This window comes from Chlorocebus sabaeus, chromosome 28, assembly GCF_047675955.1.
Source record: "Chlorocebus sabaeus isolate Y175 chromosome 28, mChlSab1.0.hap1, whole genome shotgun sequence".
NCBI lineage: Eukaryota > Metazoa > Chordata > Mammalia > Primates > Cercopithecidae > Chlorocebus > Chlorocebus sabaeus.
The window spans coordinates 8763476-8784743 of record NC_132931.1 but is presented as its reverse complement, the minus strand read 5'-3'; the positions used below and the strand labels follow the sequence as shown (position 1 = coordinate 8784743).

At 59.2% G+C, this 21268-nt stretch overlaps 1 protein-coding gene across 2 annotated transcripts; it reads right to left on the bottom strand.

Annotated features, from left to right (window-relative positions):
- Positions 1 to 800: 800 nt before the first annotated feature.
- On the bottom strand, positions 801 to 21255 carry STX1A (syntaxin 1A). 2 transcript variants are annotated; one of them, XM_008018340.3, is made up of 10 exons: positions 21154 to 21255; positions 10191 to 10268; positions 9737 to 9836; positions 6704 to 6778; positions 5904 to 5977; positions 5703 to 5811; positions 5343 to 5416; positions 4430 to 4567; positions 2316 to 2426; positions 801 to 2071 (listed from the first exon to the last, which is right to left on the bottom strand). In XM_008018340.3, the coding sequence occupies exons 1-10, from the start codon at positions 21181 to 21183 to the stop codon at positions 1994 to 1996; spliced, it is 867 nt and encodes a 288-aa protein (XP_008016531.1). In that variant the 5' UTR covers positions 21184 to 21255; the 3' UTR covers positions 801 to 1993. The 2 variants fall into 2 exon arrangements, with proteins under 2 accessions (XP_008016531.1, XP_072868786.1); XM_073012685.1 differs by lacking the exon at positions 801 to 2071 and having other exon boundaries at positions 2316 to 2511.
- Positions 21256 to 21268: the final 13 nt, after the last annotated feature.

Genomic DNA, 21268 nt, shown 5'->3' with positions numbered 1-21268 from the left:
AGGGCCCGGATGAAATGTGTTTGTGGTGCCCGCTGGCCAGTCTCTGGCTTCCCTTCCTGTGAAGGCCTTGCCAGTCCAGTGGCCCCGGCCTGAACGGTGGCACTGAGCTGCTGCACGGTCAGCTGCCGACCAGCCCAGCACTCAGATGTCTTGGGCTGATCTCTTGGCCGTCACTGGTGGTGGGAAAGGGCGGGTCCTGCTCTGGGGCGGTGTGGGGCTGCCCTGCAGGCTGTGATAGGAGAGGAGGTGGAATGGTTTGCCTGAGCCTTGTGCATGTGGGACGAGGCAAGATCTTGGGCATTGCACTACAGAGCTGGATCGGGTGTTCAGCAGCTTAAGACATTAGGCAATTGGTGCAGGGGCCCGAGGGGCCAGGTGTCTGGGAGAGGGGTGAGGCTTGGGGCCTGAGGATCCAAGCCCTGCAGTGGGGTCTCCTGCAGGTGTCAGATTCCAGGCCTCGAGTGTGGCCTCTGGGCCTGTTATCAGGGAGTAAGGCCTGGATGTTCTCCACTGTATGGCGGGAGACAGCTCTGAGGAAGTTGAACGTCCAGGGTGGGGTTGAGGCTGAGTTGGGATCCTCGCCTCTGAGCCCTTCCTCTTAGTGCCACATCCATTCATCCTCAAGTTCTAAGACTGCGACACTGCAGATGGCAAGAAGTCTAGAGCAGCCAGGCCAGGCACAACCTGTGGTCCCAGCTCCGTGGGAGGCTGAGGTGGGAGGCCAGCTTGGGCAACAGCGAGGACCCTCCTAAGGTTTTCCCCCAGGAGACCTGGGGAAGAAACCTAGAACAGAGGCCTGGTACAGATACAAATGTTTATTCTACATAAAAATTTCACAAAATGGGCAGCTGGTTGTACCAAGACCTTTGGTGAAGGGGTTAGGGGGAATCGCTGTTCAAGAAGGCAACACGGACGGTCACAGTCACTGGGCAGGAGTAAAGCCGAGGGAGGGTGGGGCACACGGACACGGCCCCATCCCCTGCTGCATGCACTCGCATGCATCTCCCTGCCTGTCCACGAGGGAGGGGGTGCTGGGGCGGGGGCACATTTCCCATGAGAAGCCCCAAGGTGGTGAGGAGGACGAGGTAGCCCTCCCTGGCTGGCTGCCGAATAGTGCATCCGGGACACCTGACACCCACGTGGCACGTTGATGGGGGATGGCAAGGGCAGGATGAGACTGCAGGCCTGAAATGACATCTGACTTCCCAGAGCGCAAGACAGCAGGGGCCACCATCCCAAACATGCAACGCTGGCTCGAGGGCCTGACAGCAGCCTGCTCTGCCTCCCTGGCTGCTGGGGTGGCTGGAGATGGGGCACCAACCAGCCCCTTCCAGAGGGACACCTGGGGTCAGGCCCAGCCTAAGGGGTTGCTCCTGGGGCTGGAGGAATGTCAGAAGGGAAGCTGAGGCCCAGGACCCGATGGACTTTGCCCCTAGGCAGGGGAGGGAGCCTGGAGCCATGGCAGCCTGAGTCTCCCTGGCAGTGATCAGCGATTGAGGCTCAGAGCTGGGCTGTCCCTCATGGCCACCTCTCCCCTAACCTGAAAAGCAGCACCATGTGGCCAGCTGGTCCCCACCCCTCAGGGCTCTGCTTGTGGGGACAGCTGGAGAGGCCAGAGGACACAGGGCAGGTCAGTTGGAGGCAAGGTTAGGGTCCCCAGGGAAGAGGAGAACCCAGGCCCACCGAGTTACTGAAGGCAAGGATGGCCTGTGTCACCCTGGCGGCCCTGCCTGGGTCTGCCCCTCGCTGCGCACACTTCGTCCCGCCCCGCTGGCTGCCTCCCTCTGCCTCTTCCATACAGACGCACACAAAGATCATGCACACAACACGGGGCGGGGACGGAGGGCCCATGGCAGAGAAGGGAGCATGGGGGCCAGGAGGGAGGGTGCTCTGAGCCAGAGGCGGGGGTTGGGAGGGCAGCCCAGCCAAGTAGCAGCAGCCAGGGCCTCCTCAGAGTGGCCCACCCGGAGTGGAGTGGCAGTTTGGGTGGCTTCTAGGCGAAGATGCCCCCGACAGTGGAGGCGATGACGATGCCCAGGATCACACAGCAGATGATGATCATGATTTTCTTCTGTGTGGGGAGCGGGCAGGAGAGGCCTCAGACAGTGGTGGTGTCAGGTGGGGTGGGACTACGGTGAAGGCTGAGGGCTGGACAGTCGCCAGGGATCCAAGCAGGGGAAGGTGACGGCCTCGAGGGAGCTGTCATGGGGAGCTCCCGAGAGCAGGGAGGGAGGTGGGATGGGGAGGGATGTAGGATGGTTGGGGGTCCCTAATGGGTGCTGGGGCATGGGCTTGGGCAGGGCTGGGCTACTGACCCGGCGCGCCTTGCTCTGGTACTTGACGGCTTTCTTGGTGTCAGACACAGCCCTTTCCACGTAGTCTACCGCGTGTTCCACGTTGTACTCGATCCTGTCAATCATCTCCCCCTGTGGGGCCAGGGGCACCCGAGCTCCAGAGGGCCCCCTCCTCAGGGTTGGGTTGGGGCTCGGGGCAGGACTTCAGGAAAACACCCTGAGGCCAGAGAGAAAAAGGGGGCATGAGGAGGATGGGGTACAGCTTCTCATCTGGCCCAGGCACCCTGGATGGGCTGTTAAGAGGGCCAGGCAGGCTCCCCAAGGCAGCTCCCACGTCTCCCCGCAAAGCAGCAATCCTGGGGGTGGAGCTGGCCATGCAGTCTCAGCTGAGGGTTGGGGACCATGCAGAGAACACTGTCAGAGAGGTGGCAATGTCAGGCAGAGGGAGGTGGGAGCAGGAGTGGGTGTGCTAGAGTCTGGGCCTGCCCTGGCCATAGCTCCTGAGGTGGCCATGGGTGGGCCTCCCCACACCCACATCCTCAGGCATGACGGCTCCATCCAGCTCTGTCTGCTGTCTGGGGTCTTCAGTCTTTAAGAACTTGAGTTTGAGACCATCAAACATCAAGGAGTTTGAGACCATCCTGGCCAACATGGTGAAACCCTGACTCTACTAAAAATACAAAAATTAGCTGGGCATGGTGGTACGCGTCCGTAGTTTCAGCTACTCGGGAGGCTGAGGCAGGAGAATCAGTTGAACCCGGGAGGCAGAGGTTGCAGTGAACCGAAATCCCACCACTGCACTCCAGCCTGGCGACAGAGCGAGACTCCGTCTCAAAAACAAAAAACAAAACAAAACAAAACAAAAAAAACCCTGCCCAGCCCCACAGCCCTCTTGAGCCCTGTGATCTGGTCCCATGATACCCCAGAGGCCAATCTGACCATGACACTGCCCCACAAGACTCCTAGGGCGTGTCTCCCTCTCCAAGTCCATCCATTGCCTTCACTGGCATCCACGTCACTGTGGTCTGTTTCTCACCAGATGGCGGCAGCAGCAGCCTCCTGACGGCCTCCCTGCTTCCTAACCAAGGTCACGTCACTCCCATACTTAAAACATTCCAACCTGGCTGGGTGCTGTGGCTCACATCTATGATCCCAGCACTTTGGGAGGCTGAGGTGGGAGGATCACTTGAGCCCAGGAGTTCTGAGACCAGCCTGGGCAACACAGCAAGATCCCATCTTTTGCTAAAACAAAAACAAACAACCCAAACCCCCTCCAATCTAGAAGAGACTGCAAATTCCTCAGCACACTGCCTGCCAAGGCCCCGTCCACCTCGTCTCCAGCTTCATCTCAGTTCCGACCACTCCTTGTGCCCCAGCACCATGGACCTCCTTTTTCTGTTCGTGAAGTAAGTCTGGGTCTTGCTGGGCTTGGGACCTTAGTGTTGCTGGGGCCAGCTCTTCATCTTCCCCTGTAAAGTCTTCACAGCTGGCTCCTTTTCACCGTTTTCTGGCATCAGTTCAAATGCCCCTTCCTGAGAGGCCTTCCTTGACCACTCACCCCAACAAAGGCAGCCGCCCCGTCGTGGGCACAGTGTTACTCCGAGTGTAACTTTGGAACCATAGTGGCTACGGCACCACCCTTGAGCTTGTCAGACAGGTATCTTCCCGGCCTTCCCTCACCTGCCAGACTCTGGGACAGGGACCTGGAAACTTGTAAGTCCTCCAGGTGACTCATTCAAGTTTGAGCCCCACTGAAGAACCTTCCATTTGTTCTTTGGCAGCCCTTTTGCCCAAAAGCTGTTCACTCCAGGAAGCAGGTCCCTCAGCTGTCCTGGTCACTGGGGAAATGCATGGCCCACAGTGGCCCCATGAGGAAACGGGAATGAGAGATGGCGGGGTGTAGGGGGTGGGGCCATGCAGGGCCTGGGGTCCTTGAAGGTCAAGCAGAGCCATGCAGAGGACAGGGACCTTCAGGTGGGCAGGGTCCTGGCGGCAGTTTCAACAGCGGGTGATTGGTTACCTGAGAACTTGGTGTCTCCCCGGCAGGGCAGCGTGTTGGGCAGAAAGGGTGAGGTTAGTGCAGCCCTGGGTGCCGGTGTGGGCTGGAGTGGAGGGCAAGGGGGCCTGGCGCTCACCTGGCTCTCCACAAGCATGGCCATGTCCATGAACATGTCGTGCAGCTCACGGATGCTGTTCTCCAGCTTGATGATCTCGCTGTGCCGCGTCTCAATTTCACTCAGAGCCTGCTTCGAGATGCTGGAGTCCATGATGATCTGGGGGTGGGAGCAGGGGGCTGGGACCCAGAGGCTTGCTGAGGGGCAGGGCAGAGGGCCGAGGGGGAGGGCATTTGGGGTGGGCAGAGCTGCTCTGGAAGGGCACCCAAGGCTTCCTCCCCAGCCACAGCCCTGCCCGCCTTGCTACCTGGCTGCCACCTGCTAGCTGTTATGTAATTTCTCTACGACCCAATCTCCTACCTGTAACCTGCGGCTAGTGACACTCTCCACCTGTGCTGGCCACAGAGCGAGTGCTCAGTGACAGTCCTTACCATCAGCGTTTTGCAGAGCCTAAGTTGACTGCCCCGTGGACCCAGGCCTGGAACCGCCTTTCTCTCGTCCCTTCCCCCCACACTGAATGTGACTGCTCCCCACCCCCCCCCCAGAACTCACAACCCCAAGCCTGCCTCGAACACCTGTGTGCCACCTCCTTCAGGGAGCACCCCTGCCCGGCTTCACGTGAACACGGAGATGGCCAAATGTCCTCCAGGAGGGGAAAAGGGCCCACGGATAAGAGGAGAAGCCCCTGGCGGCCGGCGAAAGGAAGTGGGTCCAATTGGGAGGCATCAGGAGACAGGGGTCTTGAGTCCACCTTTGCCACAGACATTTATGTGACCTCAGCCTGGTGTTTTCCCCTCTCTGGGACTCCTCCTTCCTTAAAACCTGCCTTACAAGGGGTCTGTGTCCACATACTGTCCAGACCCTGCACTAGGGGTCATGAACGTGGGGAACATGGTGAGGGGATCATGGCAGGAGGGGTGGGGCCCACACTCACCCCAGAGGCAAAGATGGCGGGGTTCCCACTCTCCAGCATGTCTTCCAGCTCCTCACTGGTCGTGGTCCTGCCGGCTGCAAGCGAGTGGGGTCACACTGAGCCCAGCCCTCTCCGGGGAGTTCAGCAGCAGCATCGGGCCCCGCCCCCTCCAGTCCCAGGCCCGGGCTCCCCCCCAGCCCCGAGATCAGCAGCAGCCTCAGGCCCCGCCCCTTCGGCCCTTAACACAGCAGGAGCCTCAGGCCCCCGCCTCTCCAGCCCCTAACTCAGCGGCTGCCTCGGGCCCCGCCCCTCCACGCCTCGCCCACTCCAGGTCCCGCCCCCAGCTCACCGAGGCAGCCCCAGGCCCCGCCCCCAGCTCACTGATCTCCAGCTGCCTCTGGATACGGCCCTTGCAGCGCTCGCGGTAGTCGGACTGCGTGGCGTTGTACTCCGACATGACCTCCACAAACTTTCTGGACAGCGTGGAGTGCTGGGGGCCCGAGATGCAGGTGCAGGGATCAGGCCCCGCGGGGACCGACCCAGAGTCTCAGGTGCCCGCCCGCCCTAGACTCCCGACCGCACCTGTGTCTTCCGGATCCTCAGGTCAGCAGAGGAGCGGTTCAGGCCTTCCTCTTGCTCGATGGACTGCTCGATGCCTGGGGGCACAGGTGGGTGCTGAGTCAAAACCAGCCCCCTTTACCCCTGCCCCCGACCCGCACACCCGGCATCTATCCGCCTCCCCACATCTCCTAGGGTATGTGTGTGGCCAGTGGCTGGTGGGGTCAGTGCCAGGCACTGATGGAGGAGGGGCCTACAGAGGCCCTTCCAGCTGTGACGCTGTGTGGTGTGTGCACGTGTGTAAATGCACACCCACTCCAAGCTCTGAGTGTGTGTGAGGTCTGGCAGCTCCGGCCACTCTGTGCCTGGGTACCGCTCCCTTTCTGCTCAGAGAGGCTGTGTACGAGGGGCCGTGCCCACAGCGGGGAGAGCCAGGGGGCCCCTGCTGCAGGGCATGTGGCCCCGAGGCCTTGGCACTCACGGGGTGTACGTGTCTGTTCCCCCTGCATACGGGGCTTCTGCGTGAGACCAGGAAGTGCTGGCCACTCCTTTAACCCTCTTTAGCAGAGGTGAGGGGCAGTGCCCGTCCAGAGTGGAGCCCTCCCTCGACAAAGCCTCGGGCAGGTGTGTCCCCGGGCCCAACCCAGAGCCTGGCACCAGCGGGCCTTGCCAAGTAGCTGTTGAGTGAATGGGCACATGACGCCACCCTCAGAAAGGAAAGCAAGATCCGGCGCACCCCCTCAGGGTGAGCAAAACCCCATGGGCTCCCCAGAGGAAGCAGGCCTAGAATGCCCCCCACCCACCCCCAGACAAGCCTGACTCACTCTTTAACTTGGAACGAACTTTGTTTGCTGTCTTCTTTATGTCGGACATGAGTTCTTCCAGCTCCTCCTTCGTCTCTGGGGAGGTAGAAAGGGTGGGGGCGGCCCCCTAGGCTCTGCCGGGGACTGATGTGCAGACTCAGCCTCCAGCACAGGGGGCCCAATGGGGGCTCTGGGTAGATCCCGGTTCTCCCCTGCTCCCCTGGCTAAGGCTCTGCCTGCCCCCTCCCTAATTCTGGGCCAGGGATGCACCAGCTGCAGCCTCACCCCCTCTTGTGCTGTCTTCGGAGGAGCCTCCCTTCCTCCTTTGCCGGCGCCCCCACCCCCTGGAGATAACAGATGGGTCTAAATTTAAGGCAGAAATAATTGTGGAGCAGCTGGCGATGCTGGAGTTGGCACCAGGAACAGTGACTTGATGCTTGCTGGAGTTGAAGGTGGGGGGGGGCGGTGCGGGCTCACCTGGTGTTACCTGGTGGCTCAGGAGGGTAGGCAGCCAGCCAGGGGGCTGACAGGGGACCATCCTGCACTCCGAGTCGCAGGCTCAAACACTCTAGGTGGGGCAGACCTTGCTGTTCCCACAAAGCTGCGCCTCCCGGGGTGCTAAGTGCCCGGTGGGTGGAAGGGGGCAAGGGGTGGATGGCCTGGGTGGGCACTGATGTGGGCCCTGAGGTCCAAAGAGGTGGGCATAGTCGGCCCTGGCCGTGGCAGGTAGCTGGGGCCCTGGTGAAATTGGAGGAGGGTGGTGGCATAGTGTTTTGTGACCCTTGTTCCAACTAGAACCATCTCCCTAAAGCTGGCAGAGGTCATGGGGGTGCCCAGCTTGCCCCCCTGCCGGAGAGGAGCTGGCTGGAAAAGTGGGGCAAGACAGCTGCCTCCCCTGGGGGTGCTCCTGGCAACACCCCAGTCTCAGGACACCCCCAGGACTCCACCCTGGGAGAAGCTGGGGCTGAGCTCCGGCTGTCACCTTCCCACCCGCCCCTCTGCTTGCCTCTGGGGCTGGGGTTTGTCCTAGAGGGGATAGTGAGGGTGGCTATAGTGAGGGGATCGAGAGTGGCTATCAGAAAGGCCCCAGATGGGGTCACCTCCCAAGTGGAATGCGGTGGGGTGGAGCGGGGAAGTGGGGGTTCCGAGGCGCGGAGGAGGGCGCCTCATCCGTAGGAACAAAGGAAAAGTCGGTTACCAGCTGCTCTGACGTCTCAGCCTCTTTTGCTCAGACCCAAAATAGCCCAGGCCGGATGGCAGCCCCCAGAGGAGGCAGAGCCCGCCTTACCCGGGAGAGCCCCCCACTCACTGCCTCCTTTCCTCGAGACTTCTCCTTAACTCTGTACCGCCTGTGCCCTAGAACCCCCAACATGAGCCCCCTCCCCTTAGCGAGAGCCTGGGACTGCTCAGCTCACGGGTGGTGACTCAGAACTGGTCCCTATGACTGTGCATGACACCGCAGCGGGAGACGGTGCAGGAGGTGGCCTGCAGGACCCTAGGTGTGGAGCAGACAGCTCTGCTGCCCCATGCCCGCCCCACCTGCCAGCAGCGAGAGGCCCACTCCCCTGCTCTTCAGAGCCCTCCGTTCCACCCCACAGTCAGCCACCTCCTGACCCTGAGCAGCAACAGCCCACACAGGGACACACGGTGACCCAGATACCTCTGGGCGCACAGACATCCGTCTCATGCTGCCATCCAACAAATCTCTCGGGCGAGGAGCGCAGCGTGGTGAGCCCTGGGCGTCCCTCTCTCCCTCCTGCCCTTCCTGAGGCAGTCCACCCTGCTCCCACCTGACCCATCTTGCCTTCTGAGGGCGGGGCACTGGCTTAGTTGGTGCGGCATTGACCTGGGTTCATGCACAATCTGGGGCTGTGGAAAGATCTGCGCTGGGTTCTTGAAGGTGCCCGTGGGCTTGGGGGTCAGGGGTCACAGACCGGGAGGCCGTGCTGGAGGCGAGAAGAAAATCTGACCTCGGGCACCTGCGTGGCCAGGGCCTGCCTCCCTCAAACACCTGACGGCTGCATCCCTGGGACTCAGGGTGAGCCCCCCTCCAGGGGAGGGCACCTATGCCATCAGCCTGGCGCCTCTCAGTGTAGTAACCAACATCTCAACAGGAACGTGAGGACCGGGTTGGGGGGACCTGTCTGGGGCCGGAGCGCAAGCCTGACACACAGGCTCCCAGTGCGGAGGGAGAGGGCTGACTTCCTAGAGCCCTGAGAATGCCCGCCCCGGGGTGCCACGTGGCCAGCTGCCAGGGCTGCCAGCTCCTTCCGGAAGCTCTGCTTGCTTGGCCAGCTTGCCCTCCCACAGCGCTGACGCCTCAGAGCTGCCATCTGCTCCCCTGGGAGGCGAGGGGCGGGGCGGGGCTGGACTGAGAGGCCTTCCTATTGATCACAGACAGCTCCCTCCTTCCCTCCTTCCTTCCCTTGCTCTCAAAAGCCCAGGGCTGAGTTGCCTTAGAAAAAAGCCAGTTCGGCCAGACGCAGTGGCCCATGCCTGTAATCCCAGCACTTTGGGAGGCCGAAGCAGGCGGATCACGAGGTCAGGAGATCAAGACCGTCTTGGCCAACATGGTGAAACCCCGTCTCTACTAAAACACAAAAATTAGCCGGGTGTGGTGGTGGGCGCCTGTAGTCCCAGCTACTCGGGAGGCTGAGGCAGGGGAATCGCTTGAACCCAGGAGGCAGAGGTTGCAGTGAGCTGAGATCATGCCACTGCACTCCAGCCTGGTGACAGAGTAAGACTCCGTCTCAAAAAAAAAAAAAAGCCAGTTCACCTGAGACGGGTGGGGCCGATCGCCTCTCCCATCACCCAGGTCTTCGGGGAGACCTGGTCTGGCCGGCCTGGGATGCTGGGTTCTGACTCCCCAATTCCAGGCTGGGGACAGCTGCATTTCCTAAGGCTTCTCCTGATATTCTCCTGACCCTGGCCTATCCAGGCACTCCTACGCCCACCAGCCATGAAGGCTGTTGAGGTCCTGTGAGGCCTCCTCGGCAGCAGCCCCTCCCGGAGGCCTGTGGGGCCTGAAACCTGTCCCCCACCCCATATACTCACTCTCATCGGGGTTGGGGGAGGCCAGGATGGCACTGTGCTTCCGCTTCACCTCCTCCACGTTCTCTGCGATCTTGTCAATGAAGCCTCGAATCTCCTCCACCTGCGGACCAAGGCCGGGTGATCAGGAGGAGGAAATCGGGGGAGAAGGCTTCTGGGGCCCAGGCATGGCCCAGAGTAGGGCTGCGGTCAGGGCTCAGGAGGAGGACGGGCCAGGCTCCGGGTGCTGGGGTGCAGTGGGGGTGTGTCCTTCCGACCCGGATGGGGAGGAGTGTGATCTCACATTTAGCTCCGCTCTGAGCTTCCATTTATCACCCACAAAACAGTTCCTTCGTTGGCACCCTGGAGCTGCTGAGCCAGGTGCAGGTGTGAAAGATCCCTGAACCTGGCTCAGAGGTGAGAGTGGCCCCCCAAAGTCTGCCAGTGTGCGGGAAGGGTGGGGTGTGCTGGCTCCCACCTGTTCAAAGAACTCATCCATGAAGCGGTCTCGGTCCACAGTGACAGTGACATCATCATCATCATCGCTGTCCTTGGCCTGTGTGGGGTTGTGCACACATGAACGGACGTATGTACAGGACCTGCCTCTACACACACAGGTGCCCAGGGTGCAGCGCCAGGGTCCCACCCCTCCCCCTCGCGGCCTCTGGGCAGGGACAAGAACAGGCCTGGCTGTGCCCTCCGCTCCCAGCCACAGTAAGATCTGGCGGACTGCTGGGGACCTGGCACAGAGACAGGGACCTTGCCTGGCACACTGGTGTCAAGGCCAAGTCTCAGCCTCCAGGCCAGGGACTTCCTCCCTTGCCTATCCGCCTGCCCCTTCCCTGCAGCTGGGGAGGCAAGCGAGCCTGGGGCCAGCCGCTCTGTCTGGGCCCTCTGGGTCTCCTAGGCCCCTGGAACAGCTGCCTGGAAAGTGCATTCTCTACTCTTTTGGCCCTGTGGTTTACACACACACACACAAACATACACACATTTTTAGAGTTGAGGTCTTGCTGTGTCACCTAGGCTAGAGTGCAGTGGTGCAATCACAGTTCACTGCAGCCTTGAACACCTGGGCTCAAGCAATCCTCCCACCTCAGCCTCCCGAGTAGCTGGAATTATAGGTGTGTACAACCACGCCTGGCCCCAGTGGTTTTAATTCAGGTGGAGCCCAGAGGTCCCAAGCTCCCTTTCCAGAGTGGGCCCTGCAAGGGTAGACCTGCCCACTCTGTCCCAGGCCTGGGCACCACTAAACCCCAGCCCCGAAGAGGGATGGATCATATCTCTTAAGAATCTCCTGTCAGTCTTTTTTTTCTTTTTCTTTTCTTTTTTTTTTTTTGAGACAGAGTCTTGCTCTGTCGCCCAGGCTGGAGTGCAGTGGTGCCACCTCGGCTCACTGTAAGCTCCGTCTCCCAGGTTCACGCCATTCTCCTGCCTCAGCCTCCCGAGTAGCTGGGACTACAGGCACCCGCCACCATGCCCGGCTAATTTTTTGTATTTTTAGTAGAGAAGACGTTTCACCGTGTTAGCCAGGATAGTCTTGATCTGCTGACCTCTTGATCTGCCTGCCTCAGCCTCCCAAAGTGCTGGGATTACAGGCGTGAACCACCACGCCCAGCTCCTGTCAGTCTTTTTTTAAAAATAGTTCTTTACATTTAATTTTTATTTTTGAAGAGACAGGGTCTCACTGTGTTGCCCAGGCTGGTCTTGAACTCCTGGCCTCAAGCAATCCTCCTGCTTCAGCCTTCCAAAGCACTGGGATTGTAGGTGTGAGCCACTGCTCTTGGCCTCCCTGTCGGTCTTGACATTGGACCTTGGCCTGCCTCCTTCCAGTCCCAGACCTAGGCCCAGCAGGCACGGGAGGCAGTCATGTTGCCACTTGGCTCGGGTCCTGCCTTAGGCCTCAGCCACAGGTGCAGGCCCCACCCCACTGCCCCAGTAGCAGCTGTACAAAAGCCGCCCCCATCACGGAGTAGGGGTAATTCTACTTCTGACTTCTCGGCATGCCGGGCACAATCATTACTGTCTGCCTCACACCATGAGTCGGCCAGGGTCAGCCCACCCTGCTGGCAAGGCCAGGTCTCTCTCCGCAGCCAAGGCAAGGATATCCGGGATGGTCACGCTGGGGCAGGGACTGAGGTCTCTCAGCCTGGGGTTCAGGGCTTGTTCCCACCTCTTTTTTTTTTTTTGATAGTCTTGCTCTGTCACCCAGGCTGGAGTGCAGTGTCACGATCTTGGCTCACTGCAACCTCCACCTCCTGGGTTCAAGCAATTCTCCTGCCTCAGCCTCCCAAGTAGCTAGGATTACAGGTGCATGCCACCATGCCCAGCTAATTTTTGTATTTTTAGTAGAGAACGGGGTTTCACTATGTTGGCCAGGCTGGTCTCGAACTCCTGACCTCAGGTGATCCACCCACCTTGGCCTCCCAAAGTGCTGGGATTACAGGCACGAGCCACCGCATCTGGTCTTGTTCCCACCTCATTTCTGAGTGCCTCATGGGAGCGGCCACTGCCTGGCTCGGCCCACCTTGGTGCTCTCTCATCAGGATGGAGGCAGGCGGAGGTTGAGGGGCTGAGAGAGCTGAGGGGACTCATCAGGCTGGGCCTTGACCCCTCTGGCTCTGTTTACTCTTCTGTGAAATGGGGACAGTGACACCTGGCTGCATGGAGGCAGGGCTGAGAAAGAGTAGGGAAGCAGGGCATGTATGTTTGTTTGACTGATGAATGGATTGATTGATTGATTGATCGAGACAGGGTCTCTCTCTGTCACCCAGGCTGGAGTGCAGTGGCTTAAACATAACTCACTGCAGCTTCGACCTCCTGGGCTCAAGACATCCTTTCACCTCAGCCTCCCAAGCTGCTGGGACTGCAGATGCATGCCACCACACCCAGCTAAGTTTTTGATTTTTTTTTTTTGTAGAGACAGGGTCCAACTATGTTGCCCAGTCTGGTCTCGAACTCTTGGGCTCAAGTGATCTTCCCACCTAGGCCTCCCAAAGTGCTGGAAGTACAGGTGTGAGCCACCGCGCCCGGCCTGGGCATGTTCCGTGAGGGGCTGTGCCCCTGGGGCTGACAGCTCCCATGACCCCATCAAAGTGGGGACTCATCGGGAGAGGGGGTAGTTAGGAGCTTTGACAGAGGCGGCTCAGAGGGGCCTCCTCTCTTTAAGATATCACACTACCTCCCCAGCAGCTAAAATAAATCCTCGTTCCCACTCCCCACCGAGTGCCTCAGCTGTCACCAGGTGGTACCCCCTCCCCTACCAAGCTCCCTACAGACACAGAAAATCCAGCTGTTTTCACGCTTCTAGACCGTGACAGGCCTAGGAGTTGAGTCAGAGGAGCCCTCCCTAGGGAAACTGAGGCAGAGCGCTGCCAGGAGGAGCTCAGTTCCTCTTCCTGGGCAGGCTGCCAGGTTGGGAAGTGGCCCCAGGAGCTTCTGCCATCCAGCGTCCTGCCCTCTCGGCCCTGGTGCTCAGAGGATCAGGGTAGATGACAAAGGGTGGATGGAGAATGATCCAGCTCCCTTCCCATGGCCAGAGACAAGTGTCACTACCAGCCCCACTGAACCCGTCCTGCCCTCAGAGACCCCTGGCCCCTGTCTGGTGCCTTTCTTGACCTCAGCTTGCCCATCTGTGTAATAGGGGCAGATTGTCTCCAGGCATCCGGCCAGCTCTGACCTGCTATCTTCCCCAAAGGCTGAAGGCTGGACCAGGAAGCTTCTCTAACAGAAGGGCTGGCAAGGGAGATGCCCACATCCTCCTCTGGACCCTCCGTCTATGAGGGTGGGGCTGGGGAAAGGGAGACCAGGGCCAGGCTCTGAGGGGGGCACCCCGGTCAAGTCTACCCTGCAGGTGGCATTGAGATTAGCCCCAAAGCCAGTCGGAGGGCTGAGGGCCTGACCTCTGAGGCATGGTCAAACCAGCCACGGCTCGGAGCAAAACTAGAGGGGATGGGCCGAGGGGGCCTTTCCTCCCCACATCCTCCTACTTCATTCTTGGGAATTTTCACCCCCAGCTCTGCTCTTTATCCCGCTGCCCTCACCTGGGATCAGACCCCACTCCACCACACCTACAACCGGTTCCTGGCCCTACGATCCACCCTCTGCCCCCAGGCTTCCCCCAGGCACATCCCTCTGCCCGGGATGCTGATTCCATGAAGGTGACATTCCCCTCTTCCTCGATGCCACCTCCTTCCACAAGCCTCCCTGTCCCCCCAGATCAGTATCTCGCATCTTGGTCTTCCACACACCATTCACATTCCTATTGGAGCCATGAGTGAAGACTCTCAGGCCCTAAGGGACCTGAAAAGTCCCCCTGGCTTCAGCTTCCAGCCTCAGCTTGCATACCTCCTGTGACGGTGAGCTCACTAGCTTCCCCAAACAGCTCTACCCATCTCGGGCAGCCCCAACTGTTAGAGTCCTTCTCTTTCCTGTGGTTTGGTTCCAGGCCATAAAGAACCTGTGGGTGCTCTCCCTGGGGTGCCCCTGCTATAGATCTGAAGGTGGCATCCACATCCTCCCTAGATTTTTCTTCTCAAGTATTCCTTCCCTTTCAGATCCTTTCCAGGGACCCCACATTACAGCCCCTGCCCAAGACTTGTTCCACTGTGCCTCTGTCTCCTGTCGTACAGCACACAAACTGAATCTGCTGCTGACTGTGGTCTGGGCAATGCTAAAGATCTGGCCCATCCCCTCCCTCTTTCTATATGATCTACCTCTATTAATATAGCCAGTGATCAGATAAGTGATCACGTAGCATTTCCTGTCAAGAAAAGCCCCAGGCCCTTCCCAACCACTGTCTGTGGAGTGGATTTGGGGTTTGAGTAAAGGGTTCTGTTTCTTCATTTGTTCCGATGCTTATTTCAGTTTGTGGGATTCTGATGGCTCCTGACCCTGTTGCCCCCTGCATCCTCATCCACATCCAAGCCAGAGCCTGGTGGCAACATTCTAGAGATGTCCTCCAAATTAACTCTGGCATGTAATCGGTTCTCATTGGACATGGAATAAACTGATAAGGATGCGGGATGGCAGAGCCCCATTGCCATCCTCACCTCCTCTGTTTCCCAGCCCAGACACACTCTTGACCAAAATGTAACTAGGTGATGTGGCTATCCTGGCATGCCGTCTTCCTGGTGTCTTGGGCTGGCCAGGGTGACCACTGGATACATAAAGCGGCCAGGCATGATGGCTCACACCGGTAATCTCAGCAGTTTGGGAGGCCGAGGTGGAAGGATTACTTGAGTCCAGGAGTTTGAGACCAGCCAGGGCAACATAGCGAGACCCCATCTCTACCAAAAAATACAAAAAGTAGCTGGGCGTGGTGCCATGCATCTGTAATCACAACTACTCAGGAGGCTGAGGTGGGAGGACTGCTTGAGCCCTGGAGGTGAGCTATGATTGTGCCATTGCACTCCGGCCTAGGTGACAGAGCAAGACCCTGTCTTAAAAAAAAAAAAAGCAGACACCCAGATTTCTGTGGAATAATTAGGGCCCAGCTCCCTTGGGGATCTACCAATGCGTTCTGAGCATCAGTTACAGCTCTGGAGAGGGGGCTGGACTGGAGTTGGGGACTTGGAACCCTCCGCTGTGCAGGTGGCAGCTGGAACCGTGGGGCACAAACGCAAAGGCCCAAGTGTCTTACGGACGGATGTGCCCAGATATCATACGGGCACCTTGCCTGCCTCCTGGCCAAGACCAGGCTCCACCTGTTTTGCCAGAGTCGCCTCCTCTGAACTGCCTAGCGCAGAACCCCAAGGTGCTCCAGGGCCCCCAAGCCGGAAACCTAGGACATCTGCCATCTTCCTCCTCTTCTCCCATCCAACCAACATCCAATTTATCCTGGCACTTTTTTTTTTTTTTCTTCTTCTTATTTTTTTTGAGGCAGAATCTCACTCTGTTGCCCAGGCTAGAGTGCAGTAGCGCAATCTAGGCTCACTGCAACCTCCGCCTCCCAGGTTCAAGGGATTCTCCTGCCTCAGCCTCCCAAGTAGCTGGGATTACAGGCGCCCGCACCACACCCAGCTAGTTTTTGTATTTTTAGTAGAGATGGGGTTTCACTATGTTGGCCAGGCTGGTCTTGAATTCCTAACCTCAGGTGATCCGCCTCCCTTGGCCTCCCAAAGTGCTAGGATTACAGGCATGAGCCACTGCGCCCAGCCCTTATTTTTTTTTTGAGACAGGATCTCGCTTTGTTGTCCAGACTGGACTGTAGTGGAAAGATCATAGCCCACTGCAGCCTTGATCTCCCAGGCTCAAGCAATCCTCCAGCCTCAGCCTCCAGAGTAGTTGGGACTACAGGTGTCTGCTACCACACCTGGCTAATTTTAAATTTTTGTAGAGATGGTTGTCTCACTATGTTGCTCAAGGCTGGTCTCGAACTCCTGAGCTCAAGCCATCTTCCCGCCTCAGCCTCCCAAGTAGTTGGTACTACAGGTGTGAGCCCCCAAGCCCAGCTAACATCCTGGTGTTTTTTTAATTCTGCATTCAGCAGTTCTCAAAGCTGGGTGAGCACCAGAATCCTTTGGGGGGATTAAAAAAAAAGAAAAAACAAAAACAAACAAACAAAAAACAGCTTCCAGGGATCTATCCCAAAGAGACTGAATCAAAATTTAGAGGGGTAGCTGGGTGCAGTGGCTCATGCCTGTAATCCCAGCATTCTGGAAGGCCAAGGTGGGTGGATCACCTGAGGTCAGGAGTTCAAGACCAGCCTGGTCAACATGGCAAAACCCCATCTCTACTAAAAATACCAAAATTAGCCGGGTGTGGTGGTATATGCCTGTAGTCCCAGTTACTCGGGAGGGTGAGGCAGGAGAATCACTTGAACCTGGGAGGTGGAGGTTGCAGTGAGCCGAGATCGTGCCACTGCACTCCAGCTTGGGCGACAGAGCGAGACTCCGTCTCAACAACAACAACAAAAAAATTGGCCAGGTGCAGTGGCTTACCTGTAATCCCAGCACTTTGGGAGGCCGAGGCGGGCAGATCAGGAGGTCAAGAGATCAAGGCCATCCTGGCCAACATGGCGAAACCCCGTCTCTACTAAAAATACAAAAATTAGCCGGGCATGCCACACCTGTAGTCTCAGCTACTCAGGAGGCTGAGGCAGGAGAATCACTTGAACCTGGGAGGTGGAGGCTGCAGTGAGCTGAGATCGTGCTACTGCACTCCAGCCTGGCAACAGTGTGAGACTCCGTCTCAAACAAACAAACAAAAAAACAGCAACAAAAAAATCACCACCTCCAACCAGAAAGGCTGGGAGGGAGTGCTTCCTTACCTCCCTACCATGGAGACTGCTAGGAAGACCGGAACTTGCTGGAACCACGGGGGGTTGGATGCCCTGAGCTTCCCCTGGCAGAGGCGGGGCAGCCCTGGTGGTCTCTCCTAGCAGAGACTCCAGGATTCCAGGACACCCTCCTGGATGCAACAGTCTGACTCCTCCAAGAGGCGCACAGGCCAGGCAGCCTCCAGGCCTATCCCAGGGGAGGCATCAGGCCGGTGAGGTTGATTCATCACTGCTGAGCACGGTGGCTGTTGTCTGCCTCAAGCGCTATTTTTTTCCCTTCTGCTTTTAAATGACTAATCAAAGTCAATATCACTAGTGCAGAGAGGCCCGGAGCTGAGTCAGGGGTGTGCGAGAGGCCAAGCTGGGTCTCCAGGAAAGACGGCTGTGCAATCTGAGTCTCCTCACCCTGTCCCCAGCCTCCAGGTCTGTGTACACCAGCTCCCCGCCCTGCAGAGTCTGCCCCTTCACAGGGCCCCAGAGCGGCTCAGGGAGGCAGCTTCAGGCCATGGAAGGGGCCAGGCTCTGCCCCCACAGGCTTCGTGGCCTCAGATAAACACCTGGCCCTTTCTGGACCTGTTTTCTGACCTGTAAGATAGGAGGTTGAACTACATGGTCCCAGGAAGCCGTTCCATCTGCACCCCAGATGAAAATGTACCCAAATGCATCGTTCATGCTGGGAAACCCCTGGGAGGTAATGGAGGAAGGATTGGGGGAGCCCTGTCTGACTCCTGTTCTTACACCCTCATGCCTGCCACTCTGCAAGGCAGGTAACACTGGCTCCATTCTGCAGATGAGGAAGTGAGCTGAGGCAGATTAAGGATGAACCTGCCTGGTGTTGCCTCCCAACCACCAGACTCTTCCCAGCAACGAGAGAGAGAAGGGGAACTGGTGGGCAAAGCAGGGCCCTGGGCCTGCCCATCCAGGTCTGCCTGGTGAGTTGGGCCCTCACGGGCTGCTCCAGTGAGTTGGGCCCCGGTCTAGACCTCAAGGCAACTCAGGGGGCCCCAGACACCAGCTGTCAGGACCACCTGCTATTCTTTCCTGGTTGGGTATTCCAAACTCTCTGCCTTCACTAAGCTGTCCCCTCCTTTGGATCACCATCTCTCCTCCTGTTCAAATCCAGCTCCTGCTCCTGGGCTATCCCAGGGTCTCTTCTTCCAGGAAGCCTTCCAGGATTGTGCTGCTCCAACTCTCACTCCTTGCTACGTCCTCAGCCTCCTGCAACAGGTCCCATGTGTCTGTCCCACATGACCTGGCACATAGACAAACACCGTTCTGGGCCCAGGGAGGGACAGGTCAGCTCTGCAAAGTCCCCAGGAAGAAAATCAGGGAGCCTCTGAGTTGAGGGGAGGAGGCAGCTACAGCCCAAGTAGGGCTCCCTGGGGATGCCCTAACCCAAAAGTCTCTCCCTGGCTGTGTGATCCTGGCCCTGTCTTCAGTCTCTCTTTGCCACCTGTAACCTGCAAATGACCTTTCTGATCTCTGAGGACCTGCAACAGCATTGAGGCCTCCTGGCTAGTCCCCAGTGACCCCCTTCACTCCCCGTCTGCAGAGGGAGAGGTGGGAGCTGGAGAAGGCCGGAGAAGGCTGGAGAAGGCTAGAGAAGGCTGGAGAAGGCTGGAGGGCTGGGCCGGGCCTGCAGAGTGAGGAAACGCGCCAGCTCCTTCCCCAAGTGTGACTTTTATAAATAAGCTCCCTTCGCCTCCTTCCAAATGTGGTGGCGTTGGGTGGGGGAGAAGGAGAAAGAGGGAGGAGGAGGAGGAAGAGGGAGGGAGGGAGGGCTGGGAGCAGTGCATAGCCGCTGTCCCCAGCACCATCTCTGTTCAGCCCAGCCCAGCCGGCCCCAGTCCAGCCCAGTCTAGCCCAGTCTAGCCCAGTCTAGTCCAGTCCAGCTCAGCCAGTGCTGGCCTCTTCCTTCCTGGGGATTCTGGGCTGAACATTCTGACTCCTGGGGTTTCAGATCTCCTACAAATGCGGAGCTGGAGTCAGGAGACCTGTGGTCCCGCCTCTTGCCCGGAGAAACTAAATTCTAGGCTTTCCCATCCCCACTTCACAGATGGGAACCTCAGGTCCAGAGGGAAAGCAGCCCTGTGGGAATGGCCGCCCCACCAAGACCGACTGTCTCATCCCACCCCGTGTGGGCTCCTGCCAGCCGTCCTCCCGTCTGCTAGAAAGCTCTCCCTGGGCAGGGCCACCCAGCAATGGGTACAGCCTCCCCGGGCTCTGAATGCCTTGTGTGGGGAGGGTGGGGGCGTCTGGAGCGGAAGCCTCAGACCATTCAAACCAAAGCCTGGCTTCACCATCTAATCAGGGGGCGAGGAGATAGTAACAGAGACAGACATCAGAGCAAAAAGATCTGGGTTCAAACACTTCACAACCCCAGCTCCACTGGCTTTTCCCCAGTGCCAGCCAGGCCTGAGTCTATCTTCAGGGATGAGGCAAAGCCCTTTTCTACCACCCCTCCCTCTAGCAGGCAAGCCGCGTCTCTTTTGTGCCTCAGTTTCCCCTTCAGCTAGGGCGATGAAGGCTGACATGCCAGAGGCTGTTATCCTATGTAAGGGCCCATGGTTCCCCTGACCACTTGGTTCCCACACATACCCTCGCGTAACCTACCAGGCGCCCAAACATCAGCAAATTACACCACACAGTCATCCATCACCAGGAAAACACTCATTCTGACTCAACGGAGCTCAGGAAACTTGAGGGCAACCACAGGGGCCGCGGGGGAAGTGTTTAGAGTCCATATGCGACTTGAGGGACCATCTTCTTCCTTTGAAACCTCATGGGGTTTACCTCAGGGTCCGGGCGCTGGGCCAGGAATAGCAGGTCTGGAGGCAAAGTGTAGGCTGTGGTGCCAGAGCAAGTCAGGGAGATGAAAGCAGGAGAGCCCAGGTCCCGGTTCCAGGATGCCCAGGAGGCAACCATGACATAATGGGGCAGACAGGCTCCAACTCAGGGAGCCTCTGGGTCGAGGAGACAAGCCGTGGGGTCAAACACCCAAAGGACACTTGACATTTTCCACGGGAGGGGACCTCAGGGTTCTAGTTCCTAGCTGAGGGCGCAGGTTTGGGGTGGGGTTGGGGAGGCTCCCGGGGATCAGCAGGCAGGGCTGCCAGCCAGGTGGCCAGCCAGGGGACCAGATGACCAGATGAGACTCAATCTAGTCTTGAGCCTTGATCCCCCCCGCCCCACGGGACACACCCAGGAAGGCTTCATTTCCGTCACTGTCCTCCACTCCCGGTCACCATTCTCCTGGGCTCCTCATTCCTAAGGGCAGAGGCCAGGGGAAGGGGACCCACGCAGGCTGCAGGGGTCTCTGGGCTGGGAGAGGGTGGGCTCTGACTCAGAACATTTGTGCATCCTCCTACTTCCCTCAAACCCCGCCCCAGGAGCCACACCCCAGGGGTTTCTGAGATACAGGTGGAAAAATAGATTCAAGTCTCAAGGAACCCTGAAGGGTCTGAAACGCCAGCCAGGGCTGCCCGGAAGCCCGAAGGTGGACAGGTGGACCGGGGGTGGGTGTGACCGCCCCCCATCCCCAGACCTGGGGAGGGCAGTGGATCCCTACCGCGACCTAGCAGAGGGGGAGCCACAGGTGATGGGAGCCACAGGTGACCAGGGCGGCATGAGGAGGCCGCCCCCACCCGAAGGCGAGGTTTCCGCAGCACGCCCCGCAGAGGGGGCCTCGCTCAGGGGTCCGGCCCCGGCCCACCGCGGTCCCCTCGTCTATCTACACTAAGGGGGTTCCCACCGCTGTCCCCTCGTCTGTCTACACCGAGAGGGGACGAGAGGTCAGAGATGAGGGACAGTGGGGGGGCCAGAGACAGGGCCTGCTCTGCGGGAGGGGGAAGAGGTCCCGCCACCGAAACCCCATCATACCCTCTGAACCCCCCAAATCAAGGGGGCCCCGAAAAGTTTATCCAGGACCCCGGACTCCAGCCGACCGTCCACTTGTCAGCGCGGCCGAGCTCACGCGAGCCCGTGACCCCGAGTGGGTCCGAGGGGCGGAACCCGGAGGGGGGTCAGGGTCCCCGGCTCGCCCCGCTCCCTCCAGCCGCGGCTGGGGGCGCAGGAGTGGCCGCCCTCCTGGCCGCGGGAGCCGGGCTGGGAGTATTCGGCGCGTTGGCGCGGGCGCCGGGCGGCCGCACACGGGGGCCGGACTCACCGTGCGGAGCTCCTGGGTTCGGTCCTTCATGCTCCCGGGAGTGGCAGCGGCGCCGGCTGCAGCCGTGTGAGCCCCGCATGCGCGACGGCCGCCCCGCGGCTGCGCAGCACCAGCC